At 44.6% G+C, this 25819-nt stretch overlaps 1 protein-coding gene across 5 annotated transcripts in view; it reads right to left on the reverse strand.

Annotated features, from left to right (window-relative positions):
• NCKAP5 (NCK associated protein 5) overlaps nucleotides 1-25819 on the reverse strand; it is a 1042158-nt gene that overhangs the window by 19056 nt on the left and 997283 nt on the right. For 2 of the 5 annotated variants that reach the window (XM_061199388.1, XM_061199372.1), the window contains one exon: nucleotides 23618-23750. The exons of the other annotated variants lie outside the window; for them this stretch is intronic. In XM_061199388.1, coding sequence (XP_061055371.1) covers nucleotides 23618-23750 — 133 coding nt within the window. The remainder of the gene's footprint in view (nucleotides 1-23617; nucleotides 23751-25819) is intronic. 5 annotated transcript variants of the gene reach the window in all.

The raw sequence follows: 25819 nt of genomic DNA on the forward strand, positions 1-25819 counted from the left end.
TTGTCATTTTGGGGAGATGAAGCAAATCTCACAACATGTAAAAGGCACAGGAAGATGGAGAGGGAGGTGAAGACCAGGGTGCTTAGCCTGCTGGTGAGCATGTCTGACGCGGGGGCAACAATCACCCTGGGAGGAGGGGCAGACAGGAAAACCCCAGGCCTGGCTCTTGGGTGGTAGAACGCTTGACTTCATTTCAGAAACCTCTTTCCAAAGAGATCCTTGACTGGACTTCAGAAAGCCTATTTGGCTAACTCTCCCATCCAATATGGAAGGCTTGCCTGAGGTAGAGACCATCCCAGATGTCTGCATTAGCCTTGGCTGCCAAGGGGCTAGGTACCAGCTGGGGTGGTCTCCAGAGCATGCAGGGAAATCACTGGAAGGGCACGGGGTTGTAGTCAGAGGCCGATGCCACACCACGTCTGAACGAACACCACTGTTCACTCTAGATTAACCTCATAATAGACCGTCAACTCAAAGATCTGGCCCCGAGATATGAACTGCCTGGGTTCATCGACAGAAAGATGAAAGGGTCAAAAGGAACAGAGCTGGTGTGAGTCACCCTGTGTACTCGCTAGAATAAGGGATAATCCACTGGGCTGAGCTGACACAGGATGCCCTCCTCAAAGTCCTGGGAGAGAAGGGGGAATGAGAATACCTCTTTTTCATGAACTTCAGTTTAATCATGGCTATTTCCTTCCACGGGGGATTCATGATGGCTGTTATTACTGCCTTTAGGAAAACAACCGAGATCCCTTTATGAAGTATTCTCGATGACGGGGATGGCCCCCACTGCCCTGCTGTGCACAGTTCACTGCTTCGGTGCAGACATGGCTAATCCTGGCACTCACGTGGCAACTGCCTGCTCCCATGCCCATAGCAGGCGCTGCTTGCCAATCTCTGGAACCCGCCTCCTGCTGAACACGGATACAGCCTCAGAATCCTTTTTAATGCAGTAATTCAGGCAGCCTCTGCACACTGAATGTCCTTAGCATTTGAGATGAAGGCCATTTGGCATCCCTGCTTGTGTATGTGTGTGCGTGCGCCTGTGTAAAAATATATATACACACACACACACACACACACACACACACTAAGTGTATATATGTTTACATATCACAGAATCTATATGTTAATGAGCAGGTAAATCCCTTAGTATATGTGCCTACTATGAGATATGTATATTGATGTCTTCGTATATGGAAACTTGAAGTTATCTTTGACCCCTCTCTCTCATACCCCACATCCACCAGTCTTTTCTGGTAAATTGCCTGTTTGTTCTCAGATGCATTCCTCTCCTTTTTCCCTGCTTTGCTTTGTGTCACAGGGAACTATGTTTCCCAGGCTCCCTCTTTCTCTGGCTTCTGAGGAGGTTCAGCCAATGAAAGGCAACGGCAGAATCCTGGACGGCAGGAGGAGAGGAGAAAACAAGGCATTTCTTCCCTTCTCCGTGACTTGTGGTGTTCCTGGCAGCAGCTGCTTCTCCCTGGCTCTGCCTCCTGCCAGATAACCCCTCCCACCCACCGTTCTAGTTCCCATTGGATGGTCCAGCTTCTGGGGTTTAATGTCACCTTCTGCTATCATCCCTCCATCCCTAGGGAATGCTTGGGACTTCTTGCTTCGGCTAATCTCTGGATTGCCTGACTGTCTCCTTTTAGCTTCTCAGCTATTCCATTATCTGGGTGATTCCCTGTATTTAATTCTTTCTACAGAAAGACCTAGAATGGTTCCTGGTCCGTGCTAGACCCTGCTAGACCAATACAATCATCAAACTCTGTTCACTCTACTTTTTTTTTCTTCTTTTTTTGGCTGCACTTCACAGCTTGCGGGATCTCAGTTCCCTGACCAGGGATTGAACCCAGGCTATGGCAGTGAAAGCCCAGAATCCTAACCACTAGGCCACCAGGGAACTCCCAGTTCGCTCTACTTTTAAAACATATCCTAAACCCATTCACTCTCCACCATTTCTTTTCTGCTACCACGGTCAGGCCAAGTTACCACCATCTCTTGCTTGGATGGCTGCAATTGTTTCCCAAGTGGTCTTGGCACTCCCACTCTCACGTCTCAACAGTGTATTCTCCATCCAGCAGCCACAGCAGTCCTTAAAAACTGTAACTCAAATCACGATGCTTCCCTGTTCAGAATCCCCCAATGGTTTCCCTTTGCTGAGAACTTTAGAAACCTGAAGTTACTGCCACAGCCTACGAGGTCCTATGTGATTGGCTCCCAGATTCTTCTCTAATTCCCTTCCTCTCCCTCCCTTCCAGCCATAACTGTCTGGGGACACATCGCATGCCCCACTTCAGGGCTTCTGCACTTTCCTGCACTCTCTGCCAACCTGCTCCTCCGATGAACAGTCACATTTCAAAGTTTCACTTCATTCAAAACTCTTCAAATGTCCCCTCTTCAGAGAGACCTTATGTGATCACTCTCTCTGAAGTAGTACCCTTGTTATTTCCTACCCACTCATCCTGCTTGATTTTTTAATAACATATATCATTACTTGACATTAAATTACATTTTGTTTGTTTATTATCTGTCTTCTCATCTAAAACATAATATCCACAAAGGCAGGGACTTCGTCTTTTTTTTTTTTACCTTGCTTTGTCTGCAGTACTTAGAACGTTGCCTATCAAGTAATATAAACTCTATAAACATTCTTGAATCAATAAATCATAGGTGATGAATCTGAATTAATAAATAATAGGTGAAAAACAAGTGGCACAGATAAATAGTTGCATTATTAGAATAAGGGAAGACAGATAAACACTTTTCTGATTAAATCAACATACATGTTCAAAATGGAATCCCACTGCAAACCAGGGTATTGCTGGCGAGTTATGACACAAACTAAGTTAATGATTGGGCAGTGATCAGAGAGGAAGTCCCCGAGAATTAAATTTCCCCCCATTTTCACATCCCTGCCACTCCTCCTTCTCAAGCACTGCTGCTTAGTACCTATGTTTAGTGCACTTGCAAGTAATGTTGGAAATACTTTAAATTTCCCTGTGTCAAAGGGAACCAGATAGTCTGTGAATAAAGTTCTTTGGTATGCTTACTTTAATTTTATAAGGTAGGAGAAAATATAAATATATCTGAGATGTCTAGGGTTTTTGGCCTGCCACTTCTGGCCAGGAATCATAGCTAGGAATGACCACTTGTTTAAGGGATATGATATTGTTACATCCTAAGAACTCAGTAACCAAAGCTGATTTCTTCCTACTGAAGTCAACTGTTTTATCAATTCCTCTACCCTGTCATCTTCAGTTTTTTTGGCTTTGGGTACTCTTAAGGGTCAAACTGTGTCCCCTGAAAAGCTATGTTGAAGTCCTAGCCCTTGATTCCTGTGAATGTGACTTTATTTGGAAATAAGGTCTTTGCAGATATAATTAAGGCGTAAGTGAGGATGGGTCATACTGGCATAGGATGGGTCCTTAATCCAATATGACTAGTGTCCTTCTAAGAAGAGGAGAAAAGGTAGAGAGACAGACATGCGCAGAGGGACGGAGGTGTGGAGGGAGGCACAGAGGAGAATGCCATGTGAACACAGACATACACACAGGGAAGGCAGCCACGTCATGACAAAGACAGAGACTGCAGTTGTACGGCTGCACACCAAAGAACACCAAGCGTTGTCAGTGGCCACCAGAAGCTGGGGGAGCATGCATGGCCCTGCTGATGCCCTCATTTCAGACTTCAGGCCTCCAGGACTGTTGCTTTCAGCCCCCCAGCTTGTGGTTCTTCATTACATTATGGCAACCCTAGGAGACTAAAACACGTACTCTCTAGAAGACTCATTTTCAACAGGAGCCATTTTATGATACTAAAATTCCAGGTTTTACAAATACGTGCTTATGAATTTTTTTAACTGATGAGAATAAAAAAGGCAAGCTTATTTTTTGCCCTTTTTATCTTTATTGGACTTAGAAATGGATGCTGAAGATATAAAAAAAAAACTTTAACTCCGTGCTATGTGAAATTATGAAACTATGATTACATTAATTCTGTAAAATATTAAAAAATACTTCATTTGAAAGGAAAAATCATCAGAAAGAAAATGAAGTTATATTTAGAGTATCAGGAAACCACGGAATGCAACATTTCACAGGATGTTTCTTTTTATGCACACATTAGCTCCCTGGCTAGTTACACTCTTCTGCCCCACCCCTTTGGCTGAGTCCGCGAGTAGTGGAAAATTGTAATCAACATTTCCTCGCAAATGTGTACTTGGCCATAAACTCTTTTAAATAAGTTTTAGTCCCAAGGTTTTCCTTTCTTTAAAAATAAATTCAAATTCAATTCCCTCTTAAAATTTGAAAATGCTGGATTTAGGCCCAGGATTCTATTCCCAGCTAGAATTTCTCCCCACAATATGCTAGGGGAATATACCTGGTGGGCTGTGAATATAAATGGCTTAACTTCCTTCACTCCCTTAGGGATGATAACATGTAAGTAAGTGAGTTACAGACTAAGTTAAACGCAGGCCAACTGGGGGGCCATCTGGCATAATGAACAGAGTCTGACCAACTTCTCATTGGAAAGCTTTTCCTAAAACCAAGTGAAATATGAATTGGCTCTTTACAGAGTCCCTGTTGTGTCATGAAAGTTAGGTTGGCTTAAAAATATGGGTCCAGGATGAGCTCAGGTGCCACCCCCCAGTCTCCAGCACGGTCCTCAATAAAGTAGTGGACTCATGTGGGCCATGTCTATGCTTAGGATGAAGGAAGAAGTCTCCTCTCCAAATGGGAAAAGAGTTGTTATTTTCTTGGTAAAGAGCAAAAAGCTTCAGAATGAATAGCAACATCTGTGCCCTGGAAGGTCTGTCAAGAGTGACACCTAGTTCAGGGTTGGGAAAGTCAATCTGGGAGGATAGAAATGTCAGAGCTTGCCTTGCCTTTATGGGAGAAGTGACCTTTTGATCCTGGAACTTCCTTTTATTCTTTGCTTCATTCCTGGCTATGGCTCCCACCTTGTGCCACATAATCCCTAAATAAATGATGGCTCATGACCAGTTCTCAATGGAATTGCCTCTTTCAAGAGGAAATGTGCCAGTATTCAGTCTATTGGTTTCCCGCTATGACCTTTGATGCATAAGGTGGGAATGAATGCAAAAAAGGATGCCGTGGAAATCTGGGGGCCTAATAATATAAAATTGTGCCTTTATTTGAAACAGGATAAAATGATGTCATTCCTGTTACATCAGCTTGTCCGTACCACACACATTTGCATTTCTTCCGTTTGACTCTTTTAACCTTTTACACACCTTATAATTTTACTTCTTCTCTGATTATCTATTATTTTCCATTTAACTCTGAAAATCTTTAAAAGTATCTCATTTCAGAGATCTCTTCTTCCAAGTTTTGTTGAATTTTTTTTTTCTATTTAAGATTAAATGTGTTTCCAAACACCACCTACACCAGCAGTTAACTTTCATGTGAGTATTTTAGCCAACCCAATGCTAATAAATCCTAGTTTGTTTCAAAAATCCAATGCTCAGTAAAATCTAGTTTGCAACACGTATGATGGTGCATACATTTAATTTAAAGTAGCAAATATTTATTTACATGGATTGGCTTTGTATGTCAAAATGAGGCCATCATGACCCCACAGAACTGCAGGTTCACAGCTTCTATTTTTCAGTCGTGAGTATAGATTTCTGCTGGTTGGTCCCTTCTATAGAGTCTAGTCCTCCATAGACCAGAAGCTTATACCTACAAAAGCTTGCTAGCTTTGGAATGTTCCAGTTCTTGTGAACAGTTAATACTATTATTTGTATTAAAAGCTAATTGGCCCACGTGGAGACAGTGATCATACTACCACTTACCGAACACTTCCTGTGTTCAAGGCTCTGTGATAGAGGTTGTGTACACATCATCTCCTTTAATTCCTACAACTTTACAGAGGTAGATTCTGTTGTGCCCATTATAGAGGTGAGAAAACTGAGGTTCAGCAAAGTTAAGGAGTTTATGTAGGGACAGAAAGGGCGTTCTGCTTCCAGTGTTCCTAGTCTTTTTATTGGCAAGAAAGCTTAATCATCTATATTCACTGGCCATAAATGTAGACAGAGTTAAAAAGCTTTCAGAATTGAAGATGAGAAAATCAAAATGAAGGAGAAATTCTCCTGGACTCACAGTTGGCAACTTTTTAAATGATCACATTAACAATCTACAAATTGTTAGAGTAATCTAGAGTAATTAAAAGAGGGCAAGATAAGAGAGATCCCAGGGTGGCTGATGGTCTCATGTCCCCATGCTTCTAACAACAATCCCTTAAAGAGCAGTCACCTTGGAGGAGTTGGTCTTTGGGGTGGCCTGTCAGGATGTGCTCCCAGGATGCATGGAGATCAGTTCAGACCAAGCACTGTGATAAATGCCGCTTGAGTTTACATCATACTTTGGATATTTTGTGCATTTAAACAGCAGAATTGTAACTGATAAACTGTCCACATCATCTCTGTCATTCTTTGTTATTAGGATACTGAATCCTCTGAGAGGGATGTCACATTAGAGCATATTTCTTGCTCTGAAAAGCTGTAGGTTTCTCGAGAAATGAAAGTAACATTGGGAACACGAACCAAAGTAGAAAGAAAAATGGCATCATTGTTTTCTGTTGAGCATTTTGACCTTTCTAGAGGCTTCCGCAGGTCAGCTTCTGGCACCATCTTTTTTTCCATGTCCTGAAGGAAGCTAAGTGTATATACGGTGACATTTTTCATTTTGATAGAGTTGATCTATTTTCCAGACTGTAGAAAACTGGGAAACGACTTTTCATTTAAATATAAGTTGAACCCCTTTGGGAAAGTAAAAGAATTCAAGAAATATAGAGAAATGGCTGTTTCCAAGCCAACAGGAGAAAGGGAGAGTCTTTTTGGTTTTCAAATTAGTTGTTAGGGAAAACGTTTTTCCTCCCATCAAACTTTCACTTTTCCTTCTTTAAAATAGATTAATCATAGCTGTGTAGGTTTATTTAGTTTTCCGCCTGTTTGTTAAAATGTGGAAAACATGAACAGTGGTTTCAAACGTTCATGAGTGAATTGTCACTTTGTGCCTTTTATTAGCCTGTATTTCAAACCCCACATTGCGAGAGCTCACTCTTTACTTCTGTGCCTTTCACTGGTAAGAATATGCTAATGGGTTATGTACACCATGTCTTTATGAACTGACAGTACAACTCCAAAGGACAAAATAGCTTCCAACCATAATCCAGTAGCATCAAAGTGTTGCTCTGCCGATCGGATGGATTACTGGAGTTCACATATTTTAGACTCTCATTAGATACAGACATCTGCTCATTTTTTCCTGCTTAAGAAAGACTGCGTTCGTTTTGTCTTTTTATTTATCTTTTCTGAAATTTATACTTGTCTATTTAAAAGTCAAAATAGCACCCTTGAAAATTATACAACCTGCTTTAATTTTCTCTAAAACTAACTCTTTAGAGCACAAAAGGCAGACACACTTGGCAGACCTGGGTAGGGAAACGGACTGTGTGACTTTGGACAAGTCACTGAACTTGTCTAAGGCTCAGTTTTATTACATTTACAATAGGGAATAATACAGAGCACCTGGAAAGTAGTATTGCTCAACAGGTAATCACCAGACCAGAAGCACCGGCAGCATCTGGGAACCAGTCAGAAATGCAAAATTTCAGGCCCCACTCCAGACCCAAGGAACCAGAAAGTTTGGGCTTGGGGACTCGCAATGTGTGTCTTAACAAGCTTCCATGGGATTCGGATGCACATTCAATTTTGAGAACCACAACTCAACAACAAAAAAACAAACAACCCAATCAAAAAATGGGCAGAAGACCTCAACAGACATTTCTCCAAAGAAGACATACAGATGGCCAACAGGCACATGAAAAGAAGATCAATGTTGCTAATTATTAGAGAAATGCAAATCAGAAAGACAGTGAGGTACCACCTCACACCAGTCAGAATGGCCATCATTAAAAAGTCTACAAATAACAAATGGGATCCAGCAATCCCACTCCTGGGCATATATCTGGACAAAACTATAATTCAAAAAGATACATGCACCCCTATGTTCATAGCAGCACTATTCACAATAGCCAAGACATGGAAGCAACCTAAATGTCCACTGATAGATGAATGGATAAAGAAGATGTGGAGTATATACACACAGTGGGATAATACTCAGCCACAAAAAAGATGAAATAATGCCATTTGCAGCAACATGGATGGACCTAGAGATTATCATACTAAGTGAAGTAAGTCGGAAAGAGAAAGACAAATACCATATGATATCACTTATATGTGGAATCTAAAATATGACACAAATGAACTTATCTACGAAACAGAAACAGACCCACAGACCTGTGGTTGCCAAGGGGGGTGGGGGAGGGGGAGGGGGAGGGATGGATTGGGACTTTGGGATTAGCAGATGCAAACTATTATATATAGAATGGATAAACAACAAGGTCCTACTGTAAAGCACAGGGAAATATATTCAATATCCTGTGATAAACTATAATGAAAAAATATTAAAAAGAATATATATATATATATATGTATATCTGAATCACTGCTGTACAGCAGAAATGAACACAATATTGTAAATCAACTATACTTCAATAAAATAAATCTAAAAAAATTAATTTTGAGAACCACTGCTGTGGAGAATAGCATGAGCTATACAGAGGACTTGTGTGCCACATTTTAGAAGTTCAAGGAAGAGCAACTATTTTCTTTCTGTTATTACCCCCATTATATGGAAGAAACTGAAGCACAGAGCCAGGTGGTAACAACGCTGGAAAGAGCACCTGGGCCTTCTTGCTCAGCCAAGTGGCCGGCGTGGCCCCCTTCTCCACTCTGCACTCTCTCTTTGTAGGATGTGGTAGACAGATAGACCTCAGTTATAAGTGCACAAAGTGTAAGTGGAGAGCACGGCTCTTCCAGACATAATCTAGTAATACTAACCCATCTCCCTGCTGGGGCCAGGTGATAAGAAACAGTCTTTCTCCTGATAAGAACTATTTTAGAAATTCTGAAATCACAAATTGTGATCTGCTTAGAATTACAGTTTTAGAGGTGGAAGTGGTTTACATATCATCCATTTCAATTTTCACACTGTGCTTTTCAGAGGTCAGTGGAACTCATCCCAGGCTGCATGTTAGAATCTCTTGGGGGACTTAAAAAATTCTAATGGGAACACCCAACCCAAAAGATTCTGATTTAACTGGTCTAGAATTTAGTTGGTTAAAAGTTCCTTAAGTAGAGTTGCCAGATAAAACATAGGAAACCGTGTAAACTTGGACGCCTAGGTAAATACTAAAACATTATTTCATTATTTAGCTGAAATTCTAATTTAACTGGGTATCCTGTATTTTTGTTTGTTAAATATGGCAACCCAATCGGAGGATTCTAAGGTCTGGCTAGGGCTGAGAAACCCTTGTAGGGTTTCCTCTGAAATACTACAGCTGCCACTATAGTGACTTGGGGGAGCAGGGCACCATCTACGCCCATCAAACCTGCTTTTTTTGTTGTTAACACTTTTACATTACAAACGTTTTGTAAATTTTTACATTTACATTACAAAAATTTACATGTATTGTCTGTCTTAAGCATTGGGTCTCTGTAATAGTTTGCTTGCAAAAAAAGTTTCTGTTATGACTAAAAAAGATTTGCAATCCTCTGATCTAATTCAATATCTTTTTTCTGGGTAAGACCCAGAGACTCTCATAGCTAATTAATTGCGAAACCAAGCTTCTCCATCAGAGGCTACTGCTAGGACCCTTTTCCTTTTTTCTGAGCTATAAGTCAGGAATAAGAGGTGGTATGATCGTATATCTAAAAGTGCTGGATGAACATTTGGCAAGTCCCTAAAGTTTTGCCAGACACTGTACTCAGCCCAGGTTTTAAGGTGTGATTTCAGTTCTCAAGGAGCCGAAACACAAATAGTGTAGCTGTCTCTAGAAAAAAATGCCACCGATTTCTATGGCTTGTTCCCTCCATAATTTGACTATTCAAAGCACCTTTCTTTGATCTGCAAAATGAGAACAGTGAGGCTAAAGGACAGCACTGGGTTTCCCAGAGGCAAATGGAATCTAACCTAAATTTCCACTTTGAAAGTTAAAGGAGTGAAGAATATATGATGACAAATGACATAGGGATGAATCCCTGCCCTCATGGAGCTTCCATTCCAGTGATAGACAAGATAACTTCTAAGTTCTCTTCTAACACAAAAGCTCTAGGTTATTAGATATGGGGAGAAAAAGCAGAAAGAGAGAGAGAGGCGAGTTTTCTGTTTGTTGTTTTTCAGCGAAGGCTGCAGGACAGATTCAAGTTGAAAGGCAGATTCTGGGAAGAGTAACAGCAAATCCAAGCCTGATCATCACCTGTGTTCTGTGCTGGTCCTCTGCTCACCTCTCAGACTCACTGGCACACACAGATCACAACCACTCCCAGTTTGCACCACCTTTATGTTATAAATTTCTCTTGTAAAGCCACATGACCTCTGTTCTGCTAACTGCCTATGGGGAAGACTGGTGGTCACTGCCTTCTTCTGACCCTTTTTTCACTCCCCAATTCCCTCACTAGCTCCAAGCAGAAATTCTCTTCTCCTTTATGCCAACTCAAACTTGATTCTTCAAGACTGACCCCAAAAGTCCCTCCAGGGAGATAGCCTCACTACTTCATGCCTTTTGCTGGGAACCCTGTTGGCTTTCAATCTCAGAGTCATAGACCATTCACACACCCAGCCCATCAATAAACATTCAGTAAGCCCTTGCCATGTGCCAGAGCTTCAGTGGAAAAGGTCACAATTCCTGCTGTTCAGGAACAAGCAGGGGAGGCAGATGGGGATAACAGCAATTTGATGGTCATGGTGAGATGAGGGGATTATGGAATCCCAGGAGAGGGACAGAAGCCTAGATCTAGAGTTCTGACTTTGAGATGATCCACTCCGTTTGAAATGGGGAAAATAAGTCTTCATCTGACATGGGAAAATAAGACCCTATGATAGTCCATGATGTAAGATCACTGAGTAGGAGTTGTGAGAGCGACAAGCAGGCATGGGCACGGGTGGAGTGTCTATACCATACTTTTGGAAACTTTGGGAACATTTCTATGCTGCTGCTATTTTTTTTTTTTTTTTTTTGGCCTCGCCTTTTGGCTTGTAGGAGCTTAGTTCCCTGACCAGGGATCGAACCCAGGTCCTGGCAGTGAAAGCGCCAAGTCCTAACCACTGGACCACCAGGGAATACCCTATGCTGCTGGTATTGTTAGTGGCTTTTAAAATTTCTAACTTCTTCTCTCTACAACTAGACTGTAAGCTCTGTGTGGGCAGGACCATGCCTCATGCTTCCTCTCTATTGCCCCCAGCACTTAGTGATGATTCATGGTGAGTCTCCAATGAGTACTAACTGGGTCTACCCATAAGCATGGCCAAAGGAGAGGTTTCACTCTGCCCAAATGGCCTAGAAGCCTCCTCTTGCACACTTAACTTTCCTTCCTTGCACATCTTCAGGCCTGTAATATGAGTCCTCCAAAAATCGGTCAATAATAGGACAGCACACTCTATGAATCGCCCAGAAGGTCCTTAGAAACAAAGGATATTCCTTCACCTGGACATGGGTCGTATGATCCTTTTTTCATTAATTAGGCCCGGTGGTGAAGTGACTGACACAGCAAACTCCAGAATGTGGGGATGAAAGGGTCAGGTTGGCCAGGTAAATCACTGTAATGGAAGAAACTGGGATCTTTCCATTTTCCCTCAGTTACCAAATTGTCTCCTTCACAGCTGGTCATAAAGGAAACTGACTGATCTTCTCTTTGCTAAAGTATCTCTTTAATATAAAACTGACATGGAACAACTGGATAGTCAAATTTTTTTAAAAAGTTGGATCTGTATGTGAGGACAAAAATACACACTGTCTGGGTACTAGGAAAAAAAAACATGAGTTTTTTTTAAATTAATAAATTTGGAGTGAGCAAAGGCTTGTCACAAAAGACTGATGAGCTTGACCCTATGAAAATAAAATCTTCTGTACTGCAAAGAACAGCCTAAGTGATGTTCCAAGCAAATGAAAAACTGGGAATGACATGGACAGTTTGTATCACAAATGAAGGAATAATCTCCCTAAATTTTACGAAGCTCTTAGAAATGGTGTTGAAAAAGACTAACAACCCAGTAAAAAACTGGGCAACGGTCACTCCCGGATGATTCACAGATTCAGAAATACAATGACATTTAAGTAGATTTAAGCAGAAGTTCTCAGCCTTACTCTTCATAAGAGAAATCAAATCCAAACCACACTGGAAATACATTTCTTCTATGTAAGATTGGCAGAGCACAATAATTTGACCTTGAATTTGTTGGTGAGGCTTTGGGGGGACCAGGCATGTCGATCACTGCAGGTGGATGTGAAAACGGCCCAACTCCTCTGACGATGCGTTTACTATGACTCAAAAGTCTAATTCTGGGAACCCATTCCATAGAGGACTAGTTCCATTAATTATGTAACTAGTACATAGCTGTGAAAAGAAGGAGGAAGACTTTTATGCACTGACATGGAGCGATCTCCAGGGTATGTTGTGAACTGGAGGAAGACAGAACAAAACAAGATGCAGCACAGTGTGTACAGTTTGCTTTACTTTGTATACAAAGTATTTATTTGCATTTGCTTGGTTTGCACAAAGAAAGACTCGAAGGATGAGCAAGAAACCAGTAAAGATGGCTAACCTATGTGAGGCGTGTGGCACAGAGATAGGGGAGAGGCTTCCGGGATCAAAACAGTAAAATCAAGTTTTGAAAAATGAGACCTGAGGAAAACTCTGAGAAGCTCTCCAAGTAGCAGAGACTGCTGGATCCTGAAAGCTGAAGCCTGATGTCCGAGTCACTATAGGCTTTGTTTACAGCGATAGAACATCAGGCCTGGTGGGGCGGGGGCGGGGGGGGGGGGCGCGATCCGGAAGACATCCAGCTCGGGATTGGCTGAATGAGGGCAGGACAGATGCTTGCTCAAGATCACTCAGTACGCTGCGGTCCAAGAAGGCACATGCGTACTCCAGGATGGGTATCTGAGTCCTTGGGCACGTCTCAAAGATTTCGTGGGCACTGTGGTGCAGTGAACGATGCCAGCATAGCTTTAGGTCTTCCCTAAAAATACCGATCCTGCCACCTCTCCTTCTACAGAATCCTCATCAAATTCAGGAGGATACCTGGAGGTTTCTGGGGGCGGGAACATTCCAGGATGAAAAGGGCCAATGTGATATATTATAATTATAGCATAGGATGGGTCAAACAAACCAAGATAAAAGGGAAGTTTTTAAAAAAGCGAAAAGATGAGGGTGGAAGAAAACACTGTTTATGATGCCTCTGGAGGTTCATAAACAAATAAGTAAGCTGACTGGCCGGGAGGCTGGGAGCCAACCACTAACCTTCTCTGCCTGCCCAAGACTGAGAGCCAGCTTGGCCAATACCATGGAAACGATGCTGTCTCCTTTTCTAAGTAAATTCCTTAAAGAGTGTGCTGATTTATTCATTTATAATACAATTCCTGGTCTGAGTAAAAATGGAACTTTCCCCCACCTGATCCAGCCTCACCATATTTCTTGGGCCCCATGTAACTGAATCTGGAAACGATGATGCTGAGTGACAGCTTGGGGTATTGCTACTTATTGTGAAAATAAATAATAAGGAAGGAGGAGGCTACTGGGCTTGTTTCAGGGAAGGTTGAATCAGTTCTTTCTTACTTAGACTGAATTTTAACAACAGATAAAGAGAATATGACGTTTCCCTTAATGAAATTGTATAACCCTGGCTAAGTTATGAGGTGGGTTTACCCCTTTGAGGCTGCAGCTTCACATTATTTTGGCCCACAGTTTGCAAGGTGCCTGTGCTCCCCTCCCCTCCTCTGAATACCTCAACCTTCAATTCCAGGATTTGTTCTTCCCCTCAGCATATTTAACATAATTCCACTCATGCTTATTTAGCGTTCTACAGGTTGGAGGCCTTGTGGCATCAATACTCAAATCTGAACTATTTCACGAGAAGAAGGCAAGATGGGTCCTGGATGGCAGGTGGAACGAAGGCTCAGAAAAGCTAACATCATTGGTCCAGGGTCACAAAGTCTATTCACTGGAACCCATGTGTCCTAACTCCCAACTATGTGCATGTCCAACACATCCGGCCAAATAGCCCATGACTTGGTTTCTAGGTTCTAAGAAGTTCATAGAGGAGAACCAGTTGTGTGATTTGCTGAATGAGGCTTGACATTTTCCTGGCAAAATTCCTGGTTGCTGGTTAGGAAGGAACCCTGCTCTTTTCCCTGAGGTCATCTGCTTGGTTGTACGGTATGGATATATTTGTAGGTTTCTGGCTGGTGAAGGAGTGGTGGTTGGGATGGGAGAATATTAGAAATGGTCTCTGTCTTTTTTCTTCAAGTCTGAGAACAAAATATGCTAAATAATTAGACTCCATGTCTCCTTTCTCCCCACACCTCAAAGATTTGCACATCCCATTCTCTTTTTGCAAACTTTAATAATTACCTCTAGAAAGATTTCCCCTGAATACTGAGCTCTTTCTTTTCCCCACTGACCCTATTTCTTCAACAGAGCTCCTTCTACTGACCTAGCCTTTCTATTCCTGAGATTTATGTTATTCTTCCTAGTCTTAACCATTCTGCGGAAGGGTCCTGGCAAGGGGCCCTTTCCAAATGTCACAATGTGCTTTTTAGGCAAGTATGAAACGCTGAGGTCCCCCAGGGACCCCAAACACCTGTTGACGATGCTTTTTCTTCTGTTAACATCTAACTGCAATTTACCTGCTTCACTAGAGCTGCGTGAGGATTAACTGTCCTCGGGGAACTTTCAAGTCTGTAAAGGATTCCCGCCTCCCCGGGCACGTGTTCTCTAAGACAGACAGAAATGAGATACTAATAAGAGGCTTAATGGGCAGCAGCCTCAAACAATCTGTGGTCCGTGTCAGTACTTCAGACGGTCGCCGTGTCCCTGACACTCAGACAGAGGCACCGGACCAGACGCCACAGGCCATGGTGAGAGGCCCAGAAAGGAGCACGGACATCTCTTCCAAAGCCTCTTGGAGGACGTGCATCTTAACCCCCAGTCAGGTAGCTGGGCCAGGCCTGGTGCACCTGCCGGGCGGGCAGGCAGGGGGATTTGGCTGCTGTCATAGTTTGGCACAAATATTTGACAGCTTGTCCCTCCCAACAAACATTTCCGATACGCAGAGGTTAATCTTGTCCCGGCTGCTTCTCAGGCCTGCTGACATCTTGTGCAGGATAAGGCTTCGTTAGTAGGGCTGCCCTGTGCGTTATAGGAGGTTTGGCAGCGTCCATTGGCTCTACGCACCAGACAGCAGCCCTCCCTACCACCTGTGAATTGTGACAGCCTGTAATGTCTCCAGACATCACCGAGTGTCCCGTGGGGAGCACAGTCACCCTGTTTGAGAGCCACTGGGCTAAATGACCTAGAGTGAACACTGGAGGTATCCCTTGGATTATGGGTAAGCGCTACACAAAAGTCATTTTCAGATGCGCTTCTGGGGCTGTAGGGTGGCAGGGGCCTTGGAGGTCTAGCAGGTCCTTCTGCGTCCCCTGCAGGAGACTGAGGAGATGCACACATTTTCACAAATGAAATGGCGTCCAATTCATTGCTTATTTATTTAGATCCACTGCCCAGCTTTCTTTCAGTCCTGGCAGCCAAAGATGGCTATTTTGCACAGCACTCTGTTTTATTTGCTCTCCCTACCTAGTCCACAACAAGCAAGGATTTGTATTGTGCTTTGAAATTCTACTTTGCAAGCTCCTGTTTAAATGTTTGGGGCTGTAGCGTGTTGGAACTTGAGGCGGGTAGCACTGGGGGAGCGTGGTAATGGTGGGGGGGAGGGGAGAATGTCCATCACAGAGTGGCAAACTCTGGGGGGCATCTCTTCCCTCCAAAATCTCTCATTAGGGTCCCCAGACTGAGTCTGCATCTCCTCTGTATCCCGCGGTCCAATTTAATTGAGCGACGGCCTCACCACGGCACACAGCTCTTTTGACCGGAGGGTAAACTCATTCTGTCCATCGTGACATTTGCTTTCTTAAGGGCCTCACAATATGCAGCTTTAATAATTAAATGCAGGTCACATCACAGCCTCCCTTTTCAAGCCTGTCTGAGGACACAGTGGGTTCTTTCTGATGGTTAGCTTCTGACCACGTGGTTTTTAGAAGCTAGTGGGGTTTTTTGTTTTGTTTTGTTATTGTGCATGACACTTTTCCCCACTAAAAGACCCCAAACTTCAGCAGAGTGCAAACCCAATCGGAATAGCTGAAAGGGCTGTGGCTTTTCTGATGGTGAATAAATGGTGACAGAGAGAAATTTGAGAACCTGGCCCCAGAAAGGGTCTCGGAGCGCGCCGCTTGTCACGGTCAGTACTTTCCATTTGTCACCCAAGAAAGTTTAATGCTAGGAGACGAATCCCTGGTGTTTTCTTGCATGTGTCTATTCCCCTCGAGTTGGGATGGGCTTGTCAATATAAAGCCAATCTTTAAAATGATCTAAATAAGAGAGAAGATCCAGGAAGGACTAAAGATAACTCTTACCGGTATTGTCCATTTCAAACTAAAGATTTCTCCAGGGGAACTCAGAGTGATTATAACGAGTTTGGATTTAGTTTAACCCAATGCTGATTTTGCATATTACAACAATTTGTCATCTTTAAGTCATGTGCCAGATGAATGCTTTAAAATAGATGCAACTTTGCGTGAATTCTCTACAATATAGCAAAATCTGATTGCTCTATTAATAGCCAAAGTCCTTGGCCTCGGCAAGACAGAGTGGCAGCTTTTTTAAAATTCATCATCTCTGCATAATTAGTTGTGAATCTCAAAATATTCAAGCTGAGGAATTAACCAGGAACTGGAGCCGTTATCCTTCAGTGTCCCTTTTCATAGCGGTCCACAGTCATCATGTCCTTGTGTTTTTCTAATTACTGCAAAACCAATTGTTTTTAATTCAGCCGCCCTGGCTCTTTGTAATTTGTTGAATGTAATCACCCTGAAATGAAGAAAACGTACTTCTTGTTCAGGAAACTGGGGCTTTTTTAGAGGAGTGTCGTCAGTTGGCTGTGGGACCGTGGTTCTGAAGCTTTGCTCGTTGGACCTGATCAGTCCATTTGAGGGTGAGGGGTCAGAGGAGGGAGGGAGTGCTCTTGAAAGTAAGTTCGAGAGCACAGTGATCTGTAGACCCTAGGGGGAAGTTTATGAAAACTAAAAACAAATGAAGCTCCGGTTCCTCACTCCGAGGAGCCAACAGCATGGCCTTAGGCAGTAGGACACAAGTGCTTAGTACTTGAGCAGCCCCTCTCTCAGATGATGTTTCCAGTCTGTAGGTCTGAGTAGAAGCATCGAGGGAGCAGGGCTATGTCACTAACCTGCCCTCAAACCCCAGCGTCCAGCACTGGCCTGGACGCAGAGTAAGAGCTGAATAAACCAGATGAACTAGAGTAGAGGTCAACTCTCTTCTTTGCTTTTATTCTTTCTGTCAATCTTGTTTATCTACTAACCACTCCAACTTAGAGATTTTCAAAGAACAAATATTGGAAGAGCAAAGGTTCTCAACCATTGCCTCCTTCAGGTCTCAAGGGTGTGATGCATTTTCATCCATAAGAGTGACTCTCTGTGACAGTAACTCCCAAGTTGGGGCAGAGACTATGAAAATCAAGCCAGGGGACCGGGACCATTTAAAAGAAACAAAACAAAACAGAGGAGTCTGATATGCCTCCAGCAGCCCGCATGAAGAATCATCACTGAAGAGGAAGCTGAATTACGTCTGTATCCTGGAGAAAAATTGGAAAAATGGATTCACCAATTTCTCTAGCATAGCCATACAGAGAAGGAGAAATGTCCTTATAGAATTTCTCTCTGTAGGTGGCTGCTCTGGGTCTTTCTTTCTCTGGACGAGGAAAGGCCCAAATGGATGATGAATGTTGCATGAGGTTAACCAAAGCCTTAACCAGTCCTGTGTTGCATTTTTTTTCAATACTTATGATGTTGTTTACCATTTATTCAACACCTATGATGTGCCAGGCCCTGTGCTAAGTGCTGAACACGAATGAGAAGCAATCTTGACACTAATGAGAGAGCTGAACATGCAAAGAATAACTATAATCTCAAGTGGCAAGTGGTAGAAATAAATATGGAGTATTGCAGGAGAACAGACAAGGAAGAGTAACGTGGCTGATGGAAGAGCACTGGGAAGACTTCCTGGAGGAGGCAAGGCCTGAACTCAATCTTAAAGACTAAGCAGGAGTTACATAAGGGTTAGAGAAGGGTGTTGGCATGAAAGCCATTCCAGGAAGCGAGACCATGAGAGCAAAGGCACGAAGCCCCCAACGCATCGTGTGTTCAGGACAGAATGAGCATTTTGATGATGCCTAAAGTTTTCTGACAGGAAATGGAGAAAGATGAAGTCAGAGAGATAAGGCCACGGTGGCCTTTGTGAACCCTGCAAGAGGAGAAGATTGGATTTTGTCTGTGAGTAATGGGGGAGAGTCCTTGAAGGGTTTTAAGCAAGGGAAGAACGTGACGGGATTTTATACTTTGCTGGCAGCATGAATGATGCGTTTGAGGGGGATGGGACTGGCAGGGGGTTGACGGGGGAGGGGCACAGGGAAGCAGTGGATCATGCAGACCAGATGAAGGCGCTACTGGGGCAGCAGGAGAAGGGTGAGAGAAGGGGCAGGTTTGAGAAGCATCTCAGAAGGAAGCCAGCAGGACCTTGGGACTGCCAGGAGGTGGAGGCAAGAGAAGGAAGAGTCCAGGAAAGCTTCTAGCTTCATAGTCTGTACTAAAAGAATGGCAAGACCATCAGCTAAGACAGAGAGCCGGGAAGGCAGATGTTTCTACAGGGAAAAAGAGAGGTTCTAGCTTGGATTTTGGCCCCTTGAGGTACCTGGCAGGGTAGGTGATGGTGCTGGGCAGCCAGATGGATGAATCAAAAGCTTGGGGGAACAGCCTTGGTTAGAAATTGCTCATTCACCTTTTGCCAACCAGGTCCAGGGGCTTCAGTCAGGGGTGAGACTCCCCGCCCCGCTCCGTGCAGAGACTGGGGCTTCATCGCTGCATCTCCACTGGGTCTTCCCTATTCTACATTCTGGCCCTGGTTTGCTCTCTCTCTCTCTCCTTCCCCTTCCCACCTCTGTCCCTTGCTCCTGCCTTCTCCCAGGCCCCACCTGCAGGAATGGGGCAGGAGTGTTTGTTATGCCTAGCCTGGCAATTTGGAGCGGGCAGCTCCATGGAAACAAAGCCACAGACTCACTGCACCCACTCTCTCACCTGCTGCGCCACCTGCCCAGCTGCTAAATCCCGCTCCCACCGCCGCCTCTCTACTAACACCCTGGCCTTCCTAAACACATTTCAAAGTCACACCAAAGAAACCAACCGTGAAGGGAAAGACGTGTCTTCACTTGAGTGCATTATGAGCCCTTCGGTAGGGTTTTGGAAGGTAGGATTCTTTTGCATAAGAGGTCGAGGCCACTGAGTGTCCATTTCCTAGAAGCCTCGGAGGACAGATTGCCACTGGCAGGTGCCCTCCCCTACCTGAGGGAAATTTCAGGGAACCAGGGAGAGAGGGTGTGTTTCAGAAAGGCCAACTATCTTGGAGAACATCCACTAAGGCTTTAAGATCTACTGGCACATTCCATCCTGCAGGTTGGGGACTTCTATTACAAAACCTTTTTACTTAAAGAGGGAATGGGGGGGCTTCCCTGGTGGCGCAGTGGTTGAGAATCTGCCTGCCAATGCAGGGGACACGGGTTCGAGCCCTGGTCTGGGAAGATCGCACATGCCGCGGAGCAACTAGGCCCGTGAGCCACAGCTACTGAGCCTGCGCGTCTGGAGCCTGTGCTCCGCAACAAGAGAGGCCGCGATAGTGAGAGGCCCGCGCACCGCGATGAAGAGTGGCCCCCGCTTGCCGCAACTGGAGAAAGTCCTCGCACAGAAACGAAGACCCAACACAGCCAAAAATGAATAATAAATAAATAATAAATAAATTGAGAAAAAAAATAGAGGGAATGGGCTTGGCGGGTGAGGGGCTAGGGGGCAATCTCACTTCGCCCGCACAGGTGATGAAAGCAAGGCAAAATCGTGACTCCAAAGGGGAGAAAATCTCTACTGCACACCCAAGGCATGTATTCCTTTTAGTGTTTTTCTCTTAATTGTTGCTATTTTCTTTTCCTATCAACTTTGCCAACATCCAAAAAGTTACTGGTGCTGCATTGACCCTAAACGTCCCTTCCCAGGCTTGTTGGAAGCCAGCACACACCCAGAGGCACGCCAGCCATCTGCAGGCATTTCCCCTTCCTGGCAGCACTGACATCAGCCAGGGCTGGGGGGTGGCTGGATCGGTCAGGGTGGGCAGATGACAGAGTTCTGGCAACAAGTCCATGTTTAAAGACTGAGGGCAGATGCCTGGCTAGAGGGAAGGCTCTTCTTGCTGGTTGTGCTGCTTCCAGGGTGACTCTGCACCTGATCCCAAGAAGCACCATGTGCGCAGAGGCTAAAGCAATAGAATGAAAGAAGACTGCTCCTCTCAAACAGGGATTTGCTCTGGTTGGAGGGAAGAGGATGAACACAGTGAGGACAGAGAGAAAAAAAACTGAGGCTGAGACTCACTTCATCTTGCAGGGGGATAGAAAAAAAGCTAAAGGAGCAAGTTCACTGTTCACCAGGATCCATAGCCATCACCGAACGCGTATTCCTTATTGCTCTGCACAACTCGTTTAAACAAGCTAGGTTAAAACTCTGAACCCTAAAGTGATTTCTCTCATACTCAGGTACGTCCTCATTCAGAGTCAGACAATCTGTCTTGATCTTGTTTCCTTTTTCAGGATGTTTTCAAACTGCCTTTAGACCATCCCTCCTTCCCCAACCCCACTTCCTTCCCCCACCCCTGGAACCCCACTACCAGTGTGAGAGACAGGTCTCAATATGAAGACTGTGTCCCTCTTTTTAGCAGGTAGAATATGGAATCGTGGAATTCCTCCTTGATGTACTTTTTCCACTTGGCTTCTGAGACGTCACATTCTCCTCCACCCCGCTCACGGCTGGTTCCTACCCAGTCTCCTTTGCTGGTTCTTTCTCTTCTCCACGACCTTTAAAATTGGGAGGGTGAGGTCCTTTCTCTTTCAGCACTCTGTCCTCCTCCTGATCTCAGCTGGACCCAGGGCCTTAGATGCCATCGACACGCTGACACTCCAATTACCTCTCCAGACAAGACCTGACCTGCCCAACTGCAGACTCACACAGCCCACTGCCTACTCACACCTCTGCTTGCTCAATGGGCACCTCGAACTCACCATCGATTACCACTCTGCTTCCTCAAGCCCCGACCTCAGCCTTCTCCACTGCAGTGGGCAGAGCTCTGTCCCTTCTAGGACCCCACCTGGCAACCATCCTTGACCCTGCTTTTTCTTTCACCCCCACCTCCAATCTATCAGTGATTCATGTTGTATTTTTAATTAGAACTGGAATGACACCATTCTCACTCCTTGTGTTGTACAGTGACCCAAATCTGGCTATTAATATTTAAAGTTAATTGAAATAAAAACAAATTAAAATAGAGGAAAATGGAACTCTTAGGGAAACTACAGCAAAAATTAAATTTAGAGATTCAGTTCCTTACACTAGCCACATTGCAAGAGCTCCTAAGCCACGGGTGGGTGACGGCTACGGCATTGGACAGAGCCGAGACAGAACACTCCTTTCCCTGCCGAGAGTTCTATTGGCTCGTGCTGCCCACTGCTTTCACTGTTACCACCCTGGTCCCAGCCACTGACACGTCTTGTCTGGATGAGTGTCACAGCCTCTTAGTCGACCTTGCTTCTTCAGTCTTCACGACATGGCAGCCAGAGCGGTCCTTTGAAAGCACCTCAGATCATGCCGTTCCTCTGCTCAGAGTCGTCCAAAGGCCCCCATGCATGGCTCTCGGGGGAGGAGCAAAGACCTCAGAAAGGTAAGCAAGGCATACGAGAGCTCTGGCTCCTTTTCCGTTTACTGGACCTCGTCTCCCAGTCCTCCAACAGCCTCCCTCTACCACGGCCACGCTGGCCGCCCGCTGCTGCTGTCTCAAGGCAACGCGCCTCCCCCAGATATCCTCCAGGGGCTCACTCCCTCTCCTCCACCACACCTCTGCTCAATCACCAGCTTCTCGGGGAGCCTTGTTCCGACTATTGCTCTACTTAAACTTTAACATCTGCTCCCACCCAACCACCACTCCAGAGCAGTCCTGCTCTCCCGTCCTACCCTGCTTAACTTGTCCTTTCCATATCTCCTTTCAACAAACTATATACATTTGCTAGATTATTCTACCCATTTGTTTTACTGTCTGGCAGAGATCTTTGTCCATTTACTCACTGCTGGAACGCTAGCCCAGAGGAGGCTTTTTCTAAGTATTTGTTCACTAAATGAATGGAGTTTCAGGGCCGGAGGAGCAGTTGAGGGTCAATGAGGTCAGGTTATTCACTGTGGACCCATGTTAAGTTCAGGGGAAGAGCTGGACTAGGACCTGGCCTGGCCTTAGGCGTCTTCATGGGGAAGGACCCATGATGCTTAACTCTCCTTCCCCTTATCTGTCACAACCAGAGGGACGCTGACGGACCCCCGAGAGCTAACAAGGACAACAGCCTAACTAAGACACCAGGGGGGTATTCTCCACTTTCCTCTTGGTAAGCCTTTGCAGGGTTCACCCATCTGTCCTGCTTCTCTGGTGACTTGTAGGGTGCAAGCAACCAAGAGGAGACTCAGGTTCATGACTATTCTCACACGCCTATCTTACCCACACGTATCACAAAGGTCAAGACTCTTGGAAAACCGGAAACACACGTGCTTGCTAGATTACATTTTTTTCAAAAGCAACACATCAGACTTGTTTTAAAAAGGAAAGTCATGGTTTCATCACATAATTGCCAAATTAGTATTTGAGAAAAGTTGATTAGTACAAAAAGAATGATTCTCCACTGTATCATTAAAATATGTCTGATAAACCAGAGCGGATTAGAAGAAAAGCAGATCCTAGACCACATTTTGTGTTAGGGGATCATCTGTCCTCTTCTATCTGTAAGGAAATGCCATCTGAATATATATATTTTTAAATGCCTCGGGATGATGGTTTTTCTACTGCCAATTCTCTTTCAAATAAAAATAATGTGAGAAATTTGAACCTCGTATAAACAGACCTGCTCATAATGGCATGGGTAACAGGTCCAGAGTTACAGAGCATGATATGAGCAGAGAGCCTGGAAACACCCCATCCATGGCTCACTGGATGATTTAACTTGCCGAGGTATGTAATTAAGAACAAAGTTATCTTTATAGTCATTCCTTCATTATGGAGATAACTCCATTGGAGACTTTTTGGGAGACGCCAGATTGGAAATAAAATCCTTACAGACTGCACTGCAATGTCATTAAGATAATACCAGAAAGCAAATTGATGCATGTAGACAATCTTCCATAAGTACCAGAAAATTAGATCTCGGGAGAGACATGGAACTAAGATGTAAAATCAAAGCAGGGTGGAGACAGAGCCCAGTGAAAGGCGTGGTGGACAGCTTCCCGAGAGAGAGGAGCCCCGAATGTCCCGGGGCCCGGCGTGCATTACCTGGGGTGGTGCTCTTCATCACTTTCACTAACTTGCCCCTTCCAGCTCCAAAACCATTATTTCCATAGTCGGGGTCACTGTCACTATCACTGCCACCGCTGGCAGAGTACGCACACATTCTGGGTACCTTGTCCTAAATGAGTAATATGAGACCGTTAAGATTATCCACGCTAGTCAAAATGGGCAGACCATCCTGTGAGGATGGCTGTTGGTGTGTGCACAGAATTCCATTCCCGCTACCCCGCCCCCAGTCTGCCTGGTGCGTCAATCTGCCTCACGCGGAGCTGGTGCATTCTGCTCAATTACCAGAGCTGCAGATACGGACCTGCACTGAGGAAGCCATTGACCACACGCTGCCATTGTGTCCCAGTCACAGGACAGTCCCCACAGTTACCCGCTCTGCATTTTGTACGTTGTTTTTATGGGGTCTTATTTTTCTCAAGTGCCAATTAGAGCTGCTGTCCCAGGCCTAATGGCTTATTTATTTAGCTGATCTCACCATTGGCTTTCAAGTATCAGAGGGTATGACAGTAATCAACCTTGGGAACAAAAGAATAAATGTTTGCCCAATACCTTATTTTATTCCAGCCCCTAAAAGGATAGGAGGCTTTAGGAAGGAACACAATTGCTAGCCTATAGGGTTATACATATCCTCGAATCTACTAACAGTTCACAGGTCAAGGGACTTGGTCTCCCCTCTTGCTCACATGCACACATAGCCTGACCCAAGAGGATGTCACAGGTGTGGCAATAACACCAAGTTCAGGAATTGTGGAGGTTGCTGATACCATATGGATGTTTCTTCCTGCTGTGCACACAAGTGGGATACTGATATCTTAGACTGCAACTCTTGTGTGTAGAATCAAGAGCATTTGGGGCTCTCTTTTATATGTTTGCAGACTGCCCTGTTAGAGCCGATTATTCCACACCGATCCCAGAGAGTTCAGGCACAGATGTATGGGATGCGTCTCTAAAGTCAAACCTGTTTGGGAGGGTGTCATTTGGTTGGAAATTATAAAAACACATTTTAGGATGTAAGCCCCCTAGCTGGGGTTATAAATTCAAGCAGTTACTCATTTCCTTTATTCCTTCATTCACTTAATCATTCATCTACCCATTCAGAAGATGCTGTGCTAAGCATCTTAGTACCCAGTCTGTGCTAAGCGGTGTTCTAGGTTCTGGGGGTACAGAGCTCTATACAGGAGGTACTGGTGGTCCAGCAAGGATGATGTTTGTGAAGGAGGACAAGTTTACAGCAGTGGTCCCAAGGGAGCCCCGTGTCTAGAGTTCCAGCAGGACGCTGGGTATGATGAGATGCAGTTTTTCATTCCTCTACTCAACAGACACAAATGGAACCAGGCACTGTGCTTGGAACTGGAAATATAAAGCTCACTCTTACTTTAAACTTTCCTTCCCTGGTGGTCAATGAAGCAGAGTTGTGAGTTCCAAGCCACAGTTGTGACTCTTACAAGTCAGGGCAGGATTTCCAATGGGAAAAGCTAGTGCAGGATGATGAAGAAGGGGACCCCAGAGAGGTGTGTGTGTTGGGGAATATGAATGTTGGGTGAGGAGTGCCCTGCCATCACACATGGAGGGGATAGCTCCCTCCTGGCCAGCGCTGAGTAATTCCCTTTCTCTCTCTCTCTCTTTTTTCTTTTTTTTCTCCTTGGAATTGCTTGAGCCCTTTGCCACTACCGCCACCTGTTGTTTCTGAACTGTTTCCCCTCCAACTCTGGATGTCTTCTAGGATTTTCTCAATTGTTTGGTCCCCAAATCAAGCACAGAGTTCTTGAAAGAGTGCTTCTCAAAGTGTGCTCTGTGTACCGGCAGCATTGTCATCACCTGGGAATTTATTAGACGTGTTTGGATCTCACCCCATCTGTACCAAACAGGACACTGGGTGTATGTGGAGAGCAGCAAGATGTGCCGCCCTCCAGGTGATTCTGATGTCTGCTCGTGCAGGGAACTACTGCTTTGGAGAAAACTGAGAAAACCCTAACACTTAAAAATTAAGTCATGATAGAATACACCGGTTTACCCCTTTCAGACCCCTGTTCTGAGCGCTGGACATGGAATTCAGAGGGCTGAGTTCTAACGTCAGTGTCCCAGTAACTTTTCCTTGGACCCTGACCATGGTCCAGCATCTCTGGAGCTGGTGTCCTCTGCTGTACATGGAGGCTGTAGGCCCAGGGGATCGCTTCG

This window comes from Eubalaena glacialis, chromosome 1 (genome assembly GCF_028564815.1).
Source record: "Eubalaena glacialis isolate mEubGla1 chromosome 1, mEubGla1.1.hap2.+ XY, whole genome shotgun sequence".
Taxonomy (NCBI): Eukaryota; Metazoa; Chordata; class Mammalia; order Artiodactyla; family Balaenidae; genus Eubalaena; species Eubalaena glacialis.